The sequence below is a fragment of the Cryptomeria japonica genome, chromosome 6 (assembly GCF_030272615.1).
Source record: "Cryptomeria japonica chromosome 6, Sugi_1.0, whole genome shotgun sequence".
Lineage (NCBI taxonomy): Eukaryota > Viridiplantae > Streptophyta > Pinopsida > Cupressales > Cupressaceae > Cryptomeria > Cryptomeria japonica.
Window position 1 is genome coordinate 459,346,184 of NC_081410.1, and position 19,000 is coordinate 459,365,183.

General features: G+C 38.8%; 2 protein-coding genes across 4 annotated transcripts in view; one reads left to right on the plus strand and one right to left on the minus strand.

Annotated features, from left to right (window-relative positions):
• Window positions 1–19,000, plus strand: part of LOC131051017 (pentatricopeptide repeat-containing protein At1g52620) — an 81,483-nt gene that overhangs the window by 49,532 nt on the left and 12,951 nt on the right. The window lies entirely within an intron of this gene.
• Window positions 7,401–8,138, minus strand: LOC131876659 (uncharacterized). Its single transcript, XM_059222102.1, has one exon. The coding sequence runs from the start codon at window positions 8,136–8,138 to the stop codon at window positions 7,401–7,403; it is 738 nt and encodes a 245-aa protein (XP_059078085.1).

Below are 19,000 nucleotides of genomic sequence, written 5' to 3' on the forward strand. Positions count from 1 at the left end.
TTAAATCCATTGCATAGAATGTAGCGATCTAAAACAGATCTCAAGTCATTCTGCATCATCCAATCTTCACCTCATCTGGAAATCAGTAACCCATCACGCGCTCTTCATACACCGCTCAGAACATCGTGCATTCTTGAGGTAGACATTCAACACATTTGATCTTCATGTGCAAGATCCTCAAGGAAATCCTTCACATGCACATAACTGACATGGCACCACGATCTCATCCTTATCTCTTAACTAACTCATCACAGAATGTCATCGGTTGCACCGCATAAGCCAAACCGGAAACCCTAGAGCTGAACAGAGACAACCAACCGGTAGTCACACTTAGTGAACCCCAACACCGGTCCACTCCATCCTGATTGACTATAGCCGCTTCCAGTCTTCATACCAGTTCATACCGGTTCACCTATTGACATCAATGACAACATATATTGTCACCGCTTCATCATATGCCAACAGTCTTACTATGGCTTGGTATGCCAAATGTCTCTTAAATGGACAATTCTGAAAGATTAGCCAAGACTCTGCCATCTGGTGCAATTATCTCTCTTGATTGTGCGTTATAGTGCAAAGCACATTCAATTATCAGCTCAACACACTCCTTGGCTGGTGGGAATCCAGCTGCCTAGACGATTCCATTTCACATCATCTTGCAAGCAATGGGTGTTAGGATGTGTCCATTGTGCCCATACATTCTCTTTCTGAATTCTTCTATATCCACATGTCCAAGGTTAGTGTCTGTGATGTTTTTCCATTTTGATTTGACCTTGGATTTCAACTACACTCCCTTGCTGGCGAACTTCATTGGTGCTTTGGTCATCCACCTGAAAACACATGAAAACTTAATGTTATTTTCAGATTTTAATTCTGATTTTTAATCCTCTGTTTTGAAAATTTCACTTTCAGCCTGTTAAAAGGTTAAATTTCTGCGAAAAAGTAGACTGAAAGTGAAGGGTTTGGCCAAGAAATTGATAAAATTGAGGAAAATAAGACAAAAAGGTAATAAAATTCAGTCAAATTCATATTTTTGGGTCCTCTTTGTGATTGAAATTTACCTTCAACTTTGAAAATCTGTCTTAAAATCAAAGAAAGCACTTAATTTCTTGACCTCTAATACCTGGAAGATTTTCACTTCTTGAAAAATTTCTCTTGAAAATAAAAAATTCACAAACTTGAGAGAAAACTTCTTCTCAGTTGCTCCCCGAATTCTCAACGTGAATAATGAATTGTGAAAATGAATTGGTTGAAAATATATAGAGTCTAGGATTCTTAACTTAGAAGTATTTTTTTTTTTTTTTAATTATTTATTTATTTATTTTAATTATTTATTTATTTTTTTTGTTTTAAATCTTTACAAAATGGAAAGTTTTATTTTTCTCTCAAATTTCCATCCTTAGCTAATGAATCTTCTAGAACTTTCTTTCAAATTGAATTTTCTTGAATTTTGAAAATTTTCTATGTTGAAATTTAATTTCTTGAAAATAATAAATCTTAATTTTTGGAAAAAAATTCATGTGACAAATTGATTTTCCCACTTGCTGGTCTGATTTCATGTGGACTTTGATAAAAATTTATCTTCCTGGCATGGCAAATTAATTGTCTTCATGTATGATTAATGAGCAAATTTTCATCTTTCATCAAGCATCTTCACATATTCCATTTATGCCCGGATAATTGGAATGTCTGAGTTTGATCAACTTGCTTGGACAAGGGTTTGGACAATTCATTTTCCAATTTTGTCTTATGTCTTGGGATTTTGCTTGCCAATTTATGCTTTCTTTCTTTTAGGTTGTCTTAAACCAGAAGTTTGAAGGTGTCTTGACATCTTTATGTCTTGCATTAGGGTTTGTCTTGGAAGGAATTTGTTTCAGTCTTTATGCTTTGTCATTTTATGTTTGTCCTTGGACTTGGAATGTTCTTGGACAATCATCTCCTCTTGTGTTTGGCAGTTTGGAAAAGTTTGGACGGTCACATGTCTTGCATGTCTTAATGAGCCTTCTTGTCTTTGGCGGATTTGGAATATGATCAGACAATTTGTCTTGCTTTTATCCTTTATCTTGTTTATATGGGAACTTGGAAGAATTCATGTCATCCTTATGCTTGCTTAGCAGGTTTCATCTTGTGTCATGTTTATTGTCCAGCCCTAGGCAAACTTGGATCATGTTATGCCATGTTTTATAGGACAGATGTCAAACTTTGGATTGATTGTTATGCTTGAATGCTTGGCAAGGCGGAGTTCTCAGTCCATTGGACAAGTTGTTTTTTGCTTTCTTTATGGCAGACTTGGATAATCTTTTCCTTCCAAGGCGAACTTAAAGATGATCAAGATATGCTCTTTTATGAAAGGGAACTTGGAACATGTGAGTTTCATTGCTTTGTCTTTGTATTCAGCAAACCCTCAGTTTGCCATCTTCAATCTCGCTGATTATGGCACACTTGGATAAGTCTTAGACATGTCAAATTTATTGATTGCTTCTTTCAAACCCTTGGAATGTTTTGTTTCTTATCTCCATGCGAACTTTGCTGTCTCTGTCTTTCATGAATCTGATCCCACATTCTGATCAAATTTTTTCATATCGTCTTTCCATGTGCTGGGATTACTTTTCTGATCTTTTTAGCGAACTCATCCTCTTGTTTTGATTGCTGTTTGTGACAGACTTGGACAGAGTTTGGACAATCTTGCTTGGCTTTCACACAAGCTTAAACATCTCTCTTCATGCCTTGAGCGAATTTTAGCTGCCAGTTCTTTATACTTTGCCCTCTAAATTCTGCGAACCTTGCTTAGCTTTCCTCTTGAGCAGATTTGGATCGTTTGAAAAGGAAGTCCTTAATGAAGTGAATACATGTTTATACCTCCTTGGCGTCTCTAGAAGCTTCCATCTTTATTCGAACTTTAGGAAAGATTAATTTGTTTTATTCTAGAAGGCGAACTTGGGAAAGCTTTCTTTGTTTTATTCCCTTTCTTTTTTTGGAAGCTTCTTCATTATATGCGAATTTTAGAAGGCTTTATTTACTTTCTTCCATCCCTTTGCTTTCTTCTAGAATGCGAGTTTGGGAAAGCTTTATTGCTTTTCTTCTAGAATGCGAACTTGAAGAAGTTTTATCTTTGCCTTCAAATGACATGTCATCAAGCTTTATCCATTTTGCCATCTTCCCCTTTGTTAAGAGAATTTTAAAGTGCCATGTCATCATTTTTTTAATTCCATTTCCAAGCGAATTTGTTTTATTAGCTTTATTAGCTATTGGCGAATTTTAGGAGCTTATTGATGTGTATGCCAACTTGAACTTGGATGATTACTAGGCAAGGCAGAGTTTGCATATCCTTGGACATGTTTTGGTGGATTTGGCAAGGACTTTGCCATGTGCTCATGCTTTATCCACGCCTTGGGCAATCTTGGACAATCATCTTCCTATCTTCCTTCACATTTACATGCCTTAGCTCACTTTCAACTTGATTTTGCTTGACCTCAAGTAGGAGTTTAACTGACTCTTGCCAAGAGTTAATTAACCATTAGTAGGAGTTTACCAAGTGTTGGACATTTTTGCTTGATCATGAGGCGGACCTTGAAGACTTTTAGACATCCTTATGTGTGAATGAGCTTAACCTCTGGTAGAAGTTTGATTCACCAATGCCATGAGTTCGTTAACCCTTGGTAGGAGTTTACCAAGTGTTAGACATTTTTATTTGGACAACTTCCTTATGCCTTGGTGGACTTTGAACTTCATTGGACATTCTTTATCATGCCTTCGCCATTCTTCATCAACATACTTGGGCGGAGTTTATGCTTCATGTGCCATGTTTGACTTGAGTCTTGGCAGACTTGGCACATCATTAGCCATTCTCTCTCATGCTTTTGAGCTTCTAACTTAGGTGAACTTTATCTGGACAACCCCTTCTTCACATTTGCAATATCCATCTCTGACTTTATACTTGATCAACAATGTTCATGTCATACTGGTTCTTCTGGAACGAAACCCTAATAAGGGTTTCCACTTTGCTTTTTACTCTTGTAGACCTAATTTTCTAAATCTGAGAACATGGGCACTAATCATATGGCTGATCTTTTGGAACAAAACCCTAATTAGGGTTTGCATTTTGCTTTTTACCCTTAAAGACATAATTTTTCAATTCTGAGAACACGGGTAGTAATAATTTGGCATGGAGATCAAAACCCTATTCTCAGAAAAAAGCAAAAAGGGTAAACCCTTTCTTTTTATACTCAGAAGCAAAATTTCTCGAATTTGAAGACATGGGTAGTGATAATATGGCCAAAAGAACAAAACCCTAATCTTTGAAAAAAAATAAAATTTCAAAGCCTTGCTTTTTATACTTAGAGACAAGATTTTCAATTTCTGACAAAATGGGCACTGACCAAATGACCCGAGGAACAAAACCTAGATTCCACTTTAAAAAAAGTAGAAAAAAGCAGAAATTCCTAAAAATAGAAAGTTGTCAGAAATGATCCAAAGCAATTGCGATCCTCGTCCTTCAGACCTTCTACGCCCTTTGACACCACTCATACATGATGGACTTATGAAACTACAGAGCTCAGACAAAACCCTAAAAAGCGAAAAACTGGGGGTGCCCATCTGTGATGGGGTGATGTGTGAATTAGGTCACAATAGGTCCCCACTGGAGGCATATCTCAAGCCATATCCCATAGTGCCATGCACGTATCTTAGTACATGCTTTTTTGCAACCAAATGTATCTGTCTCGGTTCACACATGAACTGGCTGAGAGCACTCATTGCAAAACAAATATCTGGTCTAGTATTGATTAGATACATCAATGACCCGATCAATTTTCTATACATGGTGGGATCTACCAAATCTGAATCAGAAGCTGAGTCACTCAACTTCTTCAGATTTGTCTCCATTGGTGTAGCCATGGACTTACAATCCATCATCCCATATCTTCTCAGTATATCTACAATGTACTTCCCTTGACTTAGGAAGATCTCATTAGGTCTTTGCCATACTTGTAGTCCCAGGAAGTAATGCATAAGGCCAAGGTCCTTCATTTCAAATTCAGAGGCTAACTCCCGCTTACGCTGGACAATGAGCTTCTATGCTCCAGTAAGAAATAAATCATCAACATAAAGAACTAGGATCAAGGCCTCACCATCAACAATTTTGAAATAAAGGTTGGAATCTGCATCACTCTTGGTGAAACCCAAAATCACCAAGTATCTATCAATCCTTTCGTGCGATGCATGAGGTGCTTGCTTAAGTCCGTGCAAGGCCTTCTTCAATCTACACACATGGGACTCCTTCCCATGAATCACAAAGCCGTTTGGTTGCTCAATATACACTTCTTCCTCAATCACACCATTGAGAAATGCAGTCTTTACATCCATTTGATGTAACTTCTAGCCCATGGTAGAGGCAATAGCAATAATCAACCTGATGGAAGTGTATCGAGCAACTGGAGCAAATGTCTCCTCATAGTCTATTCCCTCCTTCTAAGAGAATCCTCTAGCCACAAATCTTGCCTTGTGTTTCTCAATGTTGCCATCAACTGCATGCTTGATTTTGTAGATCCATTTGGAAGTCACCACTAACTTCCCTTTAGGTCTCGGAACAACATCACATACATTTTTAATGATGGGCTAATACTCTTCCGTCATCGCATCTCTCCATACCTGTTGGCTAGTTGCCCCCTCATAACTGGACGATTCAGAATCAATGATGTGGCTTATTAATGCCACATAACTTGGGAACTTCGGAGGTCTCTTGCTTTCCCTGAAAGTGCCTCGGGGAGCTGCATATCTTTCTGCCTCGTGGATGGTCTGTTGAGCCCACATGGGCCTCTTCCGACCGACGACAATATCTAAGGCCCATCAGTTGGTTCTATAGGATCAACTGGATCAATTGGGTCAATAGTCTCAGCAGGCTCATCGGACTCCTTTTGAATGGCTGGAGTATAATCGGGGGATGAATCCATATCCTTTGGAGCTTCCTGCTCCTCACTGTCCATCTCCATGTGAGATCCTTTAGATCTCCTGAAGGATACCTCCTTTTCAAAGTAGACATCTTGACTATTTTCAATCTGCTTCTGCCTTGGGATTTATATTCTGTAGGCCTTTGAAGACTCACTATAGCCCACAAATGTACCCTTGCGCGAAAGGTCCAGTTTTGATCTCTTTTCCTTGGGTACATGTATGTACATAGGACAACCAAATATCCTTAAGTGACTAACCTCAGGCTTCACACCTCTGGAGTCATGTTCCCCAATATCCAATGAGGACTTCTGTTTTGAACATATACTACGGTCCTGGAGGCTTTTGCCCATAGGAAATTCTACAAACTCTGATCATGAATCATAGCCTTAGCTACTTTTACTATAGATCTGTTCTTTCTCTTGGCAACTCCATTATGCTGAGGGTTGTACGGAACACATAACTCCCTCTTGATCCTTGCCTGAATGCAGAAATTCCAGAATCCTCCGGAAGTGTATTCCCCTCCATTATCTAATCTTAGAACCTTAATCTTTTTCTCGGTCAAGTTCTCAACTTGTGCCTTGAATTCTCAGAATCTATCAAGGACTTCCTCAGACTCCTTGGATTTTAAGAAGTAAATCCAAGTCTTCCGAGAATAATCATCTATGAAAGTCACATAATACCAGAATCCACTTAGTGATGCCATAGACATTGGTCCACATAAATCTAAATGGATAAGATCTATGAGCCCCTTGGATCTACTATCATTGCTTCGGAAGGAACTCTTGGTATTTTTACCAAGTAGGCATCCTTTGCAGATGTCGTCATGCTCTATACTGAGCTTCGAAAGACCAGTAACCATCTTCCCTAGAGTGGGAAGAGCTCTATAATGTAAGTAAGTCTCCTATGCCATAGCTCATTCAAGCTAACAGAGTCATGTAATAATACTTGAACTGGTCGTATTGTCAATCTGTATAGGTTCTCCTGCCGGACCAATCACACGTGCTGAACTTATGCTAGAGTTCTTGGGCCATGCAAGAACCTTTCCTTTAGAGAAGGCAACCTTGTAGCCTTTGTCTTCCAAGGCTGAAATGGAAACAAGGTTCCCTTAGATTCCTGGTACAAACAATACATCACTCAATTGTAGAGGGATACTAGAGTCTAGCTAGAAGGAGGTGACCCCAGCTCCCTTCACAACATATCTAGCATCATCGCCAATTATAACTTGCATTTTAGACTCTTTCTCTACTAAGTCTGTAAGATGCTCTTTGTGGCCTGTAATGTGATGTGAAGCACCACATTACATTAATGTCGTCTACTAGAACACTATATTCTGAATCGTCTTTTGAGTGTCTTGACTTTTTCTAAGGTGTCTCTTCATTAATGTCGGCAGTAGAGACATGCTGTTTTAACTTTAATTTACAGTCTCGAGCATAGTGGCCAAACTTGTCACACTAGTAGCATTGAATATTAGAAAGATCCTTCTTTCTTGATTCTAGAACAAAATCTGTCTTTATTTCTCTTGAAGGTGCCTCTTTTTCCTCTTTTTCCTTTTCCCTTTTCTCTAGTAGCATGTACAGTAAGAACTTGACTTTCTTCATTATGGGAGCTTCGCCCATTTCCTCTTGCTGCCAGTCTAGCTTCCTCCTGAATACAATCAGCTCGTAGACGATCAAACTTTGGCAACTTGGATCTCCCACTGATGCTATGAATGAATGGTTCCCAAGATTGGGAAGACCATTGAGAGCCAACATAGCAAGATCTCTATTTGCAATTGTATCCCCAATAGTGCTCAACTGATCTCTCAGATCAGAGATCTTTATAAAGAATGAAGCATTTGAGTCTCCTTTAGTCAATTTTATATGATGGAGTTGTTGTCTTAGAGCGAGGGCTCTGCTGATATTATTTATCTCATATAGTCCTTTTAATGCATCAAACGTTTCTTTAGCTGTCTTCATCTTGGAGATGATTGGTACTAGGTGATCCTTTACGGAGTCTATCATGATCTTTCTAGCCTTTGTACCATTTTTCTTCCATTGGATTTTCTTTAAGTCTTCTATTGGCTTAGATATATCAACTTCTACAAATTCTAGAAGATCATTCTCTTTTAGAACAATGAGTACTCTAGACTTCCAAGAGTTGAAGTTGGAGACCCCATCAAGCCTATCTTCTACTTTGACATTGGTCACCATCTTCTTTTCCGAGTAACTGTTCTAAAGAACTGTTTTCCACTTAACTCAGAATTATGCTTAGTCAAATCTGATCAGTTTTCTTAAACTTGCTCTGATACCATGTTATTTTTAAGATCAGATATAAATAGTAAGCAGATATAGAATAGTGAACACAATATTTTATCCTGGGAAGCCTTTCTACTCAAGGGAGAAAAACCCAACAAAACCTTTTTAATGATATTCCAAGTACAACAGTGCAAGAACAACACTCAAGAATTATGCCCAGATTAGCAGAGTACAGTAATTTGACGTAGTAGCGAACCTTTTAGAATAATAGCGAATCTCCTCCTTGATTTTCCAGTGAATATGCATTGAATGTGTGAAAAAGAGAAGAGTCTCTCTTCTATTTATACAAACCAGGAGTGAGTTAGGCGCCATTTCCACTTAAGCTGACTTAGCAATAATAACTTAGATTTTCTTCAATAGGCCGACTTGACTTGTGGACTCTTTCGGGGTAATACCTCTTGAAGGTACCCAAAATAATTAACAGGTTGTTTTTATCCCATGTGGCCCACCTTGGGAAAATATGTATTTATATCGGTTGGTATTGAAAGAGAAGGCATTAAAGTGTTTTCCATTATTTTGCATTGAACAAATGCAAAAGGATGCTTAGACGAAACCCTGTGTGTTTTCACCTAGTGGGACGTAGCGCTCTAATAGCTGGTGTGGCTAGGAATACTGCAGGTGATACCAGGTGTATAGGAACTTGTGACAGACTGGGAGAATCAACTCCTGTGGGATAACCCCTACAAAACTTGTTTGTTTCGTAGCACACATCCTCTAAGCACACTTTACGAGGCGATTTTCGGTTGCCCTTATGCATAGTCTGACCCCTCAAAAGATGTTTCAATCGGATTTCTCAATTCGACTTCTGAAATTTTTAAAGTTAGTTTTTCTCTCTGTGTCATTTCGGATTTATTTCCAAAAATTGCATTTTTGTTTTTTCAATTATATGCACTCTGGGTTTTAAAATCCGACATGCATCCTTATCCAAAGCAACATGTAAATTGGATTTTGAAACCCAAAGTACGTGTCCTACCTTCACTTGCTTTGCATTTATTGCACTTTAAAGTTAGGTTTTATATTTGTTTTAAACTTGGTTTAGGTCATTTCGTTTTTTGTTCTTCATGATCTTTGGTGTCTTTAAGCTCGTTTCTTCCTTCTTTTCATTGGTGTGATTCGAGATTTTTCACACATTGCTTTCATTAATTGCAGGTATTTAGTTTTGTTTTCTTCCTATCTTCCTTTTGCATTTTCTTGTTTTACTTTTTTTTTTCTCTGTGCCTTTGTTTTGGGTTTTTGTAAGTGGGAAGGTGGGGTTTATTCCCCTTCCTTACCCTCTTCTTTATCTAGAACGCCATTAGCAGAAAGGTGTGGTTCGGGTTCCAAAACCTGAACTACACCCTTTTCCTCATCACGGTGTAGTTTAGGATTCGAAACTCGAACGACACCTTTGCATTTGTTAAACCACAACACCATATGTGTTGGTCGGGTTTTGAAACCTGACCAACACGATAGATCTTCGTTGGTCAGTTTTCAAAATCTGACCAACACAAATTCAATTAAATCGAACCACAACATTACTAAGCTACCATGAAGGTCGGGGTTTAAACGAGATTATTCCTACCAAGTGTAGATTGGGGTTCAATCCTCGACCTACACCAAAGTGTTCCCAGTGTGTACATCGGGTTCTGAAACCCGATATGCACAATGATGCGCTTCATATGTGTCCATCGGGTTTTAAAACCTGATGGACATGACATTGCTCTTCATAAGTGTTCATCAGGTTTTAAAACTCGATGGACATGATATACACCAAAAATTCACAAGTTTATATTGGGTTTTAAAACCTGATATACATAACCATGCACATTGACATGTAGTTTGGGTTTTGAACCCCAAAATGCATTTTTGAGCTAAAATGTAGAATTTTTTCAAACTTTGGGTTAATTGTTGAAATAGCTTTGCAGCTTCTCTTGAGATGTCTAAGCCCTATCCAAGCAAAAAGACAACGAAGTATAAGTATCAAAATGTCTTCTCGGAATGCTCAATGTCATCCAATGTCAATGATATCAAAAACATTGAGATTGGACATATCAACATGTTAGAGTTCCTAGATAGAACAAACCAGCAACCAATGCCAGCTCATATGCAATCCATCTTGAACAATGGTATCCATCTGGTGTCTTCATTTCTCGTGTAATCTTCCAATGTCCAGTTACAAAAGAATATGCTGACCTTATCGTGGAATCGTCACAAGACTACTTTGACAAGTTCTTAGACAAATGCAAGAGGACTAAAAGTACAATTTGGCTTCTGACTCCTAGGCAAACAATCACTAGGTGGTCAAAAACTCTTTATGAAAGTGATTTCAAGGAGGAAATTGTTGAATATCCGAGCAACTGAGAGGGGGGGAGGGTGAATCAGTTGGCAATAAAATTTTTCTTTAAACTTTCATTCATAGGTCTAGAACAACTAGCAGAATTAATCAAAACAGATAAAGCATGAAAACATGTGCACATGATAGATTAGACACAGAGAACACCAAAATTTATGTGGAAAACCCAAGAAGGGAAAAACCACGGAGAATGCTAATTCTCCATATAGAAACAGTGGTTAAGGTGATTTTTACAAAGGATGGTTCATTGCCATGATGCTCACTGTAGGTGGGCTCACTGCCCATAAAGGCTCACTACCCATAAAAAGACTCATTGCTAAAGAAAGGAAGATAAAGAGAATCCACCACTGAAACACAGTCTGCACTGTCCGAACTGCTTCCAGTAACAATCCACAACACAACTCTTACACATCAACTAGATTCTTTCAATCTTGCATGTCTTCAACACAAAAAAGGCCACACCAACTCATCCAGATCATACTCCTACATGTACTGTCTTCGGAAAAAAACATATTCCTCTAAGTCGACCAAGACAAAAATCTAAAATAGGTCACCACTAAACATTTCGGTGGTGGGAAGGAATGAGAAGTGGGCCAAATCACAACGTTCCTTATCGAACCCATCAACATGTTACATACATTGCCAAAGCCGAACCCAAAACATTATCCACATACTATATAATTGCCATTACACAACCTTAATGTCCGGACCAAAAGCCTCGACTTCCAGATCAATCCCGACCAAAAAATAGCACTGAGTGATATCAGCAACACATCTTCCGAAAAGCCAAGACATCCGGGAAATCTCCAAACACCCAACAACATCTCATACAAACACTGCTGCTCAACATACCACATCCAAACCTAATCCAGACCACAGGATTTGACCATACAAACACTGCTGCTCAACATACCATATCCGGACCTAATTCAGACCACATGATTTGACATCAATGACAACATATAGCATAATGGTAACAATCTCCCCCTTTGTCATTGATGGCAACATTCATTAACAACATCCATCAATCCATATTCTCTCTCCCCCTTTGACAACAATGACAAAGGCAAGCAAAAAACTCCCCCTACAAAACTCACTCCTGCTCTCCCTAAGAGGAAGCACCCAAGCATCAGTCCAGATAAGAATATGCAAGCTGCTCACTGGACCAATGCACATCAAAATGCACACTAGTTCAAATTGGAGAGGGGTAATAACCCTAACTTCTACCGAAGATACTCAAAAGTATCGTTGCACAATGTCTTAGTAAAGATAGTGCAATCTGCTCCTTTGTAGGTACATACTCAAGTCTGACTTCATTGTCCAACACTTTTTCCCTCAAGAAATGGTAGCAAATAGATATATGCTTTGTTTTGGAATGTTGTACCGGATTCTTTGAAATACTTATTGCACTGGTATTGTCACACATGATTGAGATAGGGTCATCAAACTTTACACCACCGTCCTTCAAAGTTTGCTTCATCCATAAGATCTGTGTGCAACATGAAGATGTTGCAATATATTTTGCTTCAGCTGTAGATAGGGACACAGAGTCCTTTTTCTTACTTGACCAAGCAACCAACTGGGGGGCCAAGAAATAACGCTCCTCCACTTTCGGCCCAGTTTGCATCTGTATAAGCTGTTAGGGTAAAATCTGAGTTCCCAGGACACCACAAACCAAACTCTTCTATGCCTCTTAGATATTTGAAAATCCTTTTTACTGCCACAACATGTGATTCGTTTGGTTCTTGCTGAAATCGGGCCGCTAAACAAATTGCATACATGATATCTGGTCTGGTAGCAGTAAAAAATAACAGTCCTCCAATCATTGACCTGTATTGACTTGCATCTGCCTTATGAGATTTATCATCTTTGGTTAACTTACATCCGGTGGTCATAGGTATACTCATTGTTTGGAATTCTCCAACCCAAACTTCTTTAACAATTTTTTGATGTAGTTAGACCGAGAAATGAAAATTCCTTTATCACTCTGATTAACTTGCAAACCGAGGAAGAAGTTTAACTCACCAATCATGGACATTTCAAATTCTTTCGGCATCTCATTAGCAAATCTTTTGCACATACCTTCATTTCCTCCAAAGATTATATCATCAACATACACTACAACTATTAGGATTTTACCTGAACCAGTCTTGAAGTATAAATTGTTGTCAGCCGAAGCTTTTTGAAATCCTTGATCAGTCAGGTACATCTCTAGTCTTCCATACATGTCTTTAGGGGCTTGTTTCAGTCCATACAGGGCCTTTTTCAATCTACAAACCTTTCAACCTGAAACCTTCTGGTTGTTCAATATAAACTTTTTCTTTCAATTCTCCATTCAAGAATGTTGATTTCACATCCATCTGATAAACCTTGAAGTCCTTAAATGCTACAAACGTCAAGAACATTCAGATTGCCTCCATTCGAGCAACCAGGGCATAAGTTTCATCAAAGTCGATGCCTTCAATCAGAATATAGCCTTTGCAAACCAACCTTGCTTGATTTCTTACAACCTTTCCATCTTCATCCAGCTTGTTCCGGAATACCCGTTTTGTTCCAATTACGTTCTTGTCTTCCCGTCTATTGTTTCATTGCCTTCATCCAATTCTCATCATTACAAGCTGCTTCTACTGTTTTTGGCTCAGTTTCAGACAGTAAACATAACAAAACTTGTTCTTGAGCTGCTCTGCTTCTTGTGATGATACCTTTGCTCTTATCTCCAATAATCTAGTCTTTTGAATGATCCTTCCGAACATACCTTGGAGTCTTGGATGTAGATGCCGAAGGATTTTGATCATTCTTTTCTTCACTTTTGATTTCTTCTTCCTTTTTCTTTTCTCCGAACTCATCAGATTCATATCCTGCCACTATTTCTAAGTCTTTTGAAATACTTACATCAACCTTCACATTTGCACTTTCAACAATCTTATTTAGCGTTTTGTTGTAACACCGGTATGCCTTGCTCTTTGTTGAATAGCCTAAATATATGCCTTCATCTGCTTTGCTGTCAAACTTTTCAAGATTATCCTTCTCTTCGGATATAGCACTAATATAACACTTGCTTCCAAATACTTTGAAATATTTCATTGTTAGAGTTCTACCATGTCAGAGTTCATAGGACGTCTTTCCATATTTCTGCCGGTATAAAATTTTTGTTAAGAGTGTATGTTGCTGTGTGAACTGCTTTTGTCCAATAAACTTTCGGTAGTTCTTTTGCTTTCATCATAGTTCTAGTTGCCTCTTGTATAGTTTTGTTCATTCTTTCCACTACACCATTCTGCTGTGGTGTCTGGGGGGCAGATAACTGTCTTCTAATGCCATGTTTCTCACATAAATCATTGTACTCACCAGAGATAAATTCTTAACCTTTGTTAGATCTTAAACACTTGAGTTTCCTATCAACCTCATTCAACTTTTGCCTTGAAAATCTTGAACTTCTCTAATGCCTCAGACTTTTCTCTTAAAAATGCAACCCAAGTCATCGTAGAATAATCATCAATCAGTAACATGAAATACCTCTCACCTTGCAAGCTTCTTGTTTTGGTCGGACCACATAGATCTGCGTGAACCAAATCTAGTAATCCGGTGGACAAGTACTCTTTTCCTCTGAATGTGCTCTTTGTCTACTTTCCTACTTGACATTCCCTGTAGATGTTATTTTCTGGTTTAGTCAATTCGGTAAATCTCTTACTGCACTCCTTGAATTGACCTGCACTAGGTTGTCAAAGTTGATATGACACATCCTCCTGTGCCATAGCCAATTGTCATCAAGTTGTGATATTAAACAATGTCTTGTAGCTCCTTCCAACTGATACATATTCCCATTTTTCCTTCTTCCAGCTGCAATGACTGTTCCGAACTCCTCCTAGATCTCACATCCATTATCCTTAAAAACAACATTATATCCATTTTCGCACATTTGTCCAACACTCAAAAGATTATGATGCAAACCCTTCACATAGTAAACATTGGTAGTGTTATGTTTTCCATCAAAAGTAATTGAACCAATCCCAAAAATCTGTGCTGTTTGATCATCTCCGAACCTAACATAACCTCCATCATACTTTTCAAGCATTATAAACTTACTCTTATCACCAGTCATATGATTTGAGCATCCACTATCAATCAACCATTCATTCTTGTCTCTTCTAGTGTGAAATGCATTAGCAACAGTCTTAGAAATATCAAACCTAGGAACATCCTTCTCTACCAAAAATAAACAATCACCTTCCTCATAATCCGATTCATCATCTGAAATGTCAACATCATCCTTAACATAATAGGCTTTCTTATTGAACTTTCCCTTGTTTTCCTTAAACTTTTGTCTTGTTCCCTTTTTCGGACATCTAGTAGCTATATGACCAATCTATCCACATCTAAAACATTTAAAAGGTAACATACCTTTGTACTTGCCGGTGCTTTTCTTCAGTTTAATCACAAAGTTTGCTTCCATCTCATCTGAACTCTCAACACCATTCAGATCATCTTCAGATGCTTTAAATGAGTCTTTGATTTGTCTTTGTTCTTTCCAAACTTTCTCACTTCAAATGCAGTCAGAGTACCAAATAGTTGCTCTCTAGTGAACTTCTTTGGATCATAGATTTCTTCAATAGCTGAGATCTTATCACTGTAACTTGTTGGTAAAGTCATCAAGATTTTGTCAATCACATCTTCATCATTCAAGGTGCCTCCGAGTTCTCTGATTTCATTAACCGCGCTGTCAACCTTCTCAAAGTAGCTTACTATGTCTTCTCCTTCTTCCATCTTTAGGTTTTCATACCTTCGCTTAGCTGTTAGCCTCTTTGTCAACTTAACTCTCTCATTTCCTTCATAAATGTCTTTTAGCTTCTGCCAAACCTCATAAGCAGTATTCAAAGAGATAACTTTTGTCAATTCAGTTTTTGATAATGCACTAAAGATAGCATACCTTGCCTTTTTATTTTCTTCATAAGATTGAATTTCTTTCGGAGTAGTAAGACCATTCGCCGGTTGAACATACTTAGTCTCCATAGCCTTCCAAGTATTGTAACCTAGAGAAAACAGATAACTTCTCATCTTTTCTTTCCAGAAACAATAATAGGATCCTTCAAAGATAGGAATGAATAATTTGTGTGCCATTGGATCAGGATCTACCTCAAGCAGTTAAGCTCTATATCAAGGAACCACAACTCTGATACCAATTGTTGAATATCTGGGCAACTGAGAGGGGGGGGAGGGGCGGGGGGTTTTTAGTTGACAGTAAAATTTTTCTTTAAACTTTCAATCACATATCTGGAACAACTAGCATAATTAATCAAAACAGATAAAACATGAAAACATGTGCACATAACAGATTAGACACAAAGAACGTCGGAATTTACGTGGAAAACCCAAGAAAGGAAAAACCACGAAGAATGCTAATTCTTAATATAGAAACACTAGTTAAGGTGATTTTTACAAAGGATGGCTCACTGCCAAAATGCTCACTGGAGGTGGGCTCATTGCCCAAGAAAAGGCTCATTGCTGAAGAAAGAAAGATAAAGAGAATCCACCACTGAAACATAGTCTGCACTGCCGGAACTGCTTCCGGTAACAATCCACAATGCAACTCTTACATATCAACTAGATTCTTTCAATCTTGCATGTCTTCAACACAAAAAAGCCACACCAACTCATCTAGATCATACTCCTACATATACTGTCTTCGAAAAAAAAACATAATCCTCTCAGTCGGCCAAGATATCTAAAATAGGTCACCACTAAACATTCCAGTGGTGGGAAGGAATGAGAAGTTGACCAAATCACAACGTTCCTTATCGAACACATCAACGCGTTACTTAACCGAAGCCTGACCCAAAATATTATCCACATGCTATACAACTGCCCTTACACAACCTTAACGTTCAGACCAAAGGCCTCTACTTCCGGATCAATTCCGACCAAAAAATAGCACTGTGATATGGGCAACACATCTTCTGAAAAGCCAAGACATCCGGGAAATCTCCAAATGCCCAACAACATCTCCTACAAACACTGCTGCTCAACATACCACATCCAGACCACAAGATTTGACATCAATGAAAACTTATAGCATAATGCTAACAGAAACAAATGATTTGATAACCCTTCTTAGTAGGGTTAAAGGCCTTCCCATGTCAACATTTTTGAAGAATGGATGTACCAATACATTCATACCATTAGGAAAGGTAACCCTAAGATCTTTTGGGGGGGACAAATCAGTGATGCCATTTGTGATCAACTCTTAAAGGTCACAACAAACCTAAAGTTTTACATGACTTCATATCTTTTTTATGCTGCGACATGTTGTGACCTAATCACACATCACCCCATCCCGGATAGGGACCCCCTTTGCTTTTAGGCCCTTTTGGTCGTTTGGCTTTCGTTTTGTGTGTGTTAGTGGCAATCTCTTTAATCTCTCCATGTTACGGGTGTTTGGGAGTCAGTTAGTGCTAATCTGCTTCTCTGTCAGGCGAGTTCTGTGAGGTCTAAAGCTTGTTTTGTTCTTTTTCTAGGGTTTTGCCTTCTGTCCTAGATTTCAGGGGTTCCTGTTAGGGTTTCGGGAAAACTGAGCAGATGACTGGAGTCAGGACCCTTCAGGGCACCTCCCAGCAAAATTTGAGCCCAAACGGAACAACTTTCTATTTTTAGAAAGTCCCTATTTTTTAGGGATTTTTTCAAGTCCCGGAATGTCGCCATTTTGCCAAAAATCAAACTTACTATTTTTAGTAATTTCTATTTTTAGTAAGTTTCTATTTATAGTAAGTCATTATTGCACTCGGTTCAGGGATCTAACGTTGACACCTGGAAAGTTTCTATTTTTGGAAAGATATTACAGGCAGGGTCAGTCAGCCAGAGCGACAAGGATCAGGCATTCACAAGCATTTCTATTTCCGGAAAGTCAGATAGCAGACAAAGGTGGCCAGAAATGGGTCAAGTGCTGGAAATCCATGCCTAAAATGGAAAGCTTGGGAAAACACTCCAAAAGCACAGAAGGTCAAAATAGGCTAAGTTTGGAAGTCATTCACAACTGCAATTTTTCGCCTCTCCATGGACAGGGTGAAAATGCACCCAGGTCAAGTCTGGGGCGCTGAAACCAAGAAGTCATTCACAAGAGCAATTTTCCGCCTCTCCATGGACAGGGTGAAAATGTGCCCAAGTCAGGTCTGGGGCGCTGAAATAAAGAAGTCATTCACAAGAACAATTTTCCGCCTCTCCATGGACAGGGTGGAAATGCGCCCAAGCCAAGTCTGGGGCGCTGAAATCAAGAAGGCATTCATAAGTACAATTTTCCGCCTCTCCATGGACAGAGCCAAAATGTGCCCAGGTCTGATCTGGGGCGCTGAATCCATGAAGGCATTCACAAGTGGAAAATTCATGAATCCTTGGCATGGTAAAATTTCACCCAAACAGAAAATTTGAAATTTTGCCTAAGGCATGGATTCCAAGGAGTCAAGGAAGAATAAAAAGCAGAAATTCCCTTCGGGCGAATTTTCAATTATGCTATTTTTAGACATCAAATCCCGGCCAAATATGGAAACTTTTATAGATTCCGAATTAGGACGAAATTCCCCATCCAATGAACCTGACTCCTAAAATTTAGAAAGATCCCTAAAAAATAGGGATATGAAGAAAAGCCGGGAAAGTTCCTTCGACGGCACGAGATAAGTCAGAGTGGAATTGAGCAAATCCCGAGAAAGATCCTGCAATCTCCCTCCAAAATTGGAAAGTATGGAATCAACGAGTTGGCAAGAGGAATCTTCCAAAGCATGACGCATGACTGGGAGCATTTAAGGAAGGTTCTAAATTCGAACTCACATGCATGGGAAACTGCCTTGCATGTCGTAGTGATTAAGGAAAGTATGACACGCCATAAATATAGTTACTAATTTGATGCTTCTTGAGAATTCTATATAAGTTGGAAAAAACATTTCATTTTTCACGTGCGAGATTCAGGAAAGGAAAAGTGAAGAAGTGAAAAGTTTTTTATACTTAGTCTCTATTTCATCATTTTGAAATATTCCCAAGATGGCGGAACCTAGCAGGACAGCTACTATCTCCAGGCAGGCAATGATCAAAGTAGAGACGAAGGGTTTTCTTCCCCATTCTCGGTTGAATTCAAGATGGGAAGAGATCAGTGATACCAACTTCGGCATGTTCAACTGGGCTGCATTCAAGATAAGAATGTTTGGAACTTCAGGACGCAATCCATCTCCGACAGCTGTCAAGATTGTGAGAAGTGGAATAGTTGCAGCAGCTGGCTTTCCTCCCGTCATTCAATGCCCAGATCTAGTCTTGGAATGTGCAACACCTTACAATCTAGAGCGGAAGACGATCTCAACGCCAGACGGCAAGTTACTGGCAACATTGACTCCAGAGGTGATTGGTGAAGCCTTCGGAATCCTTTCACATTACTCCATGACATACAGGA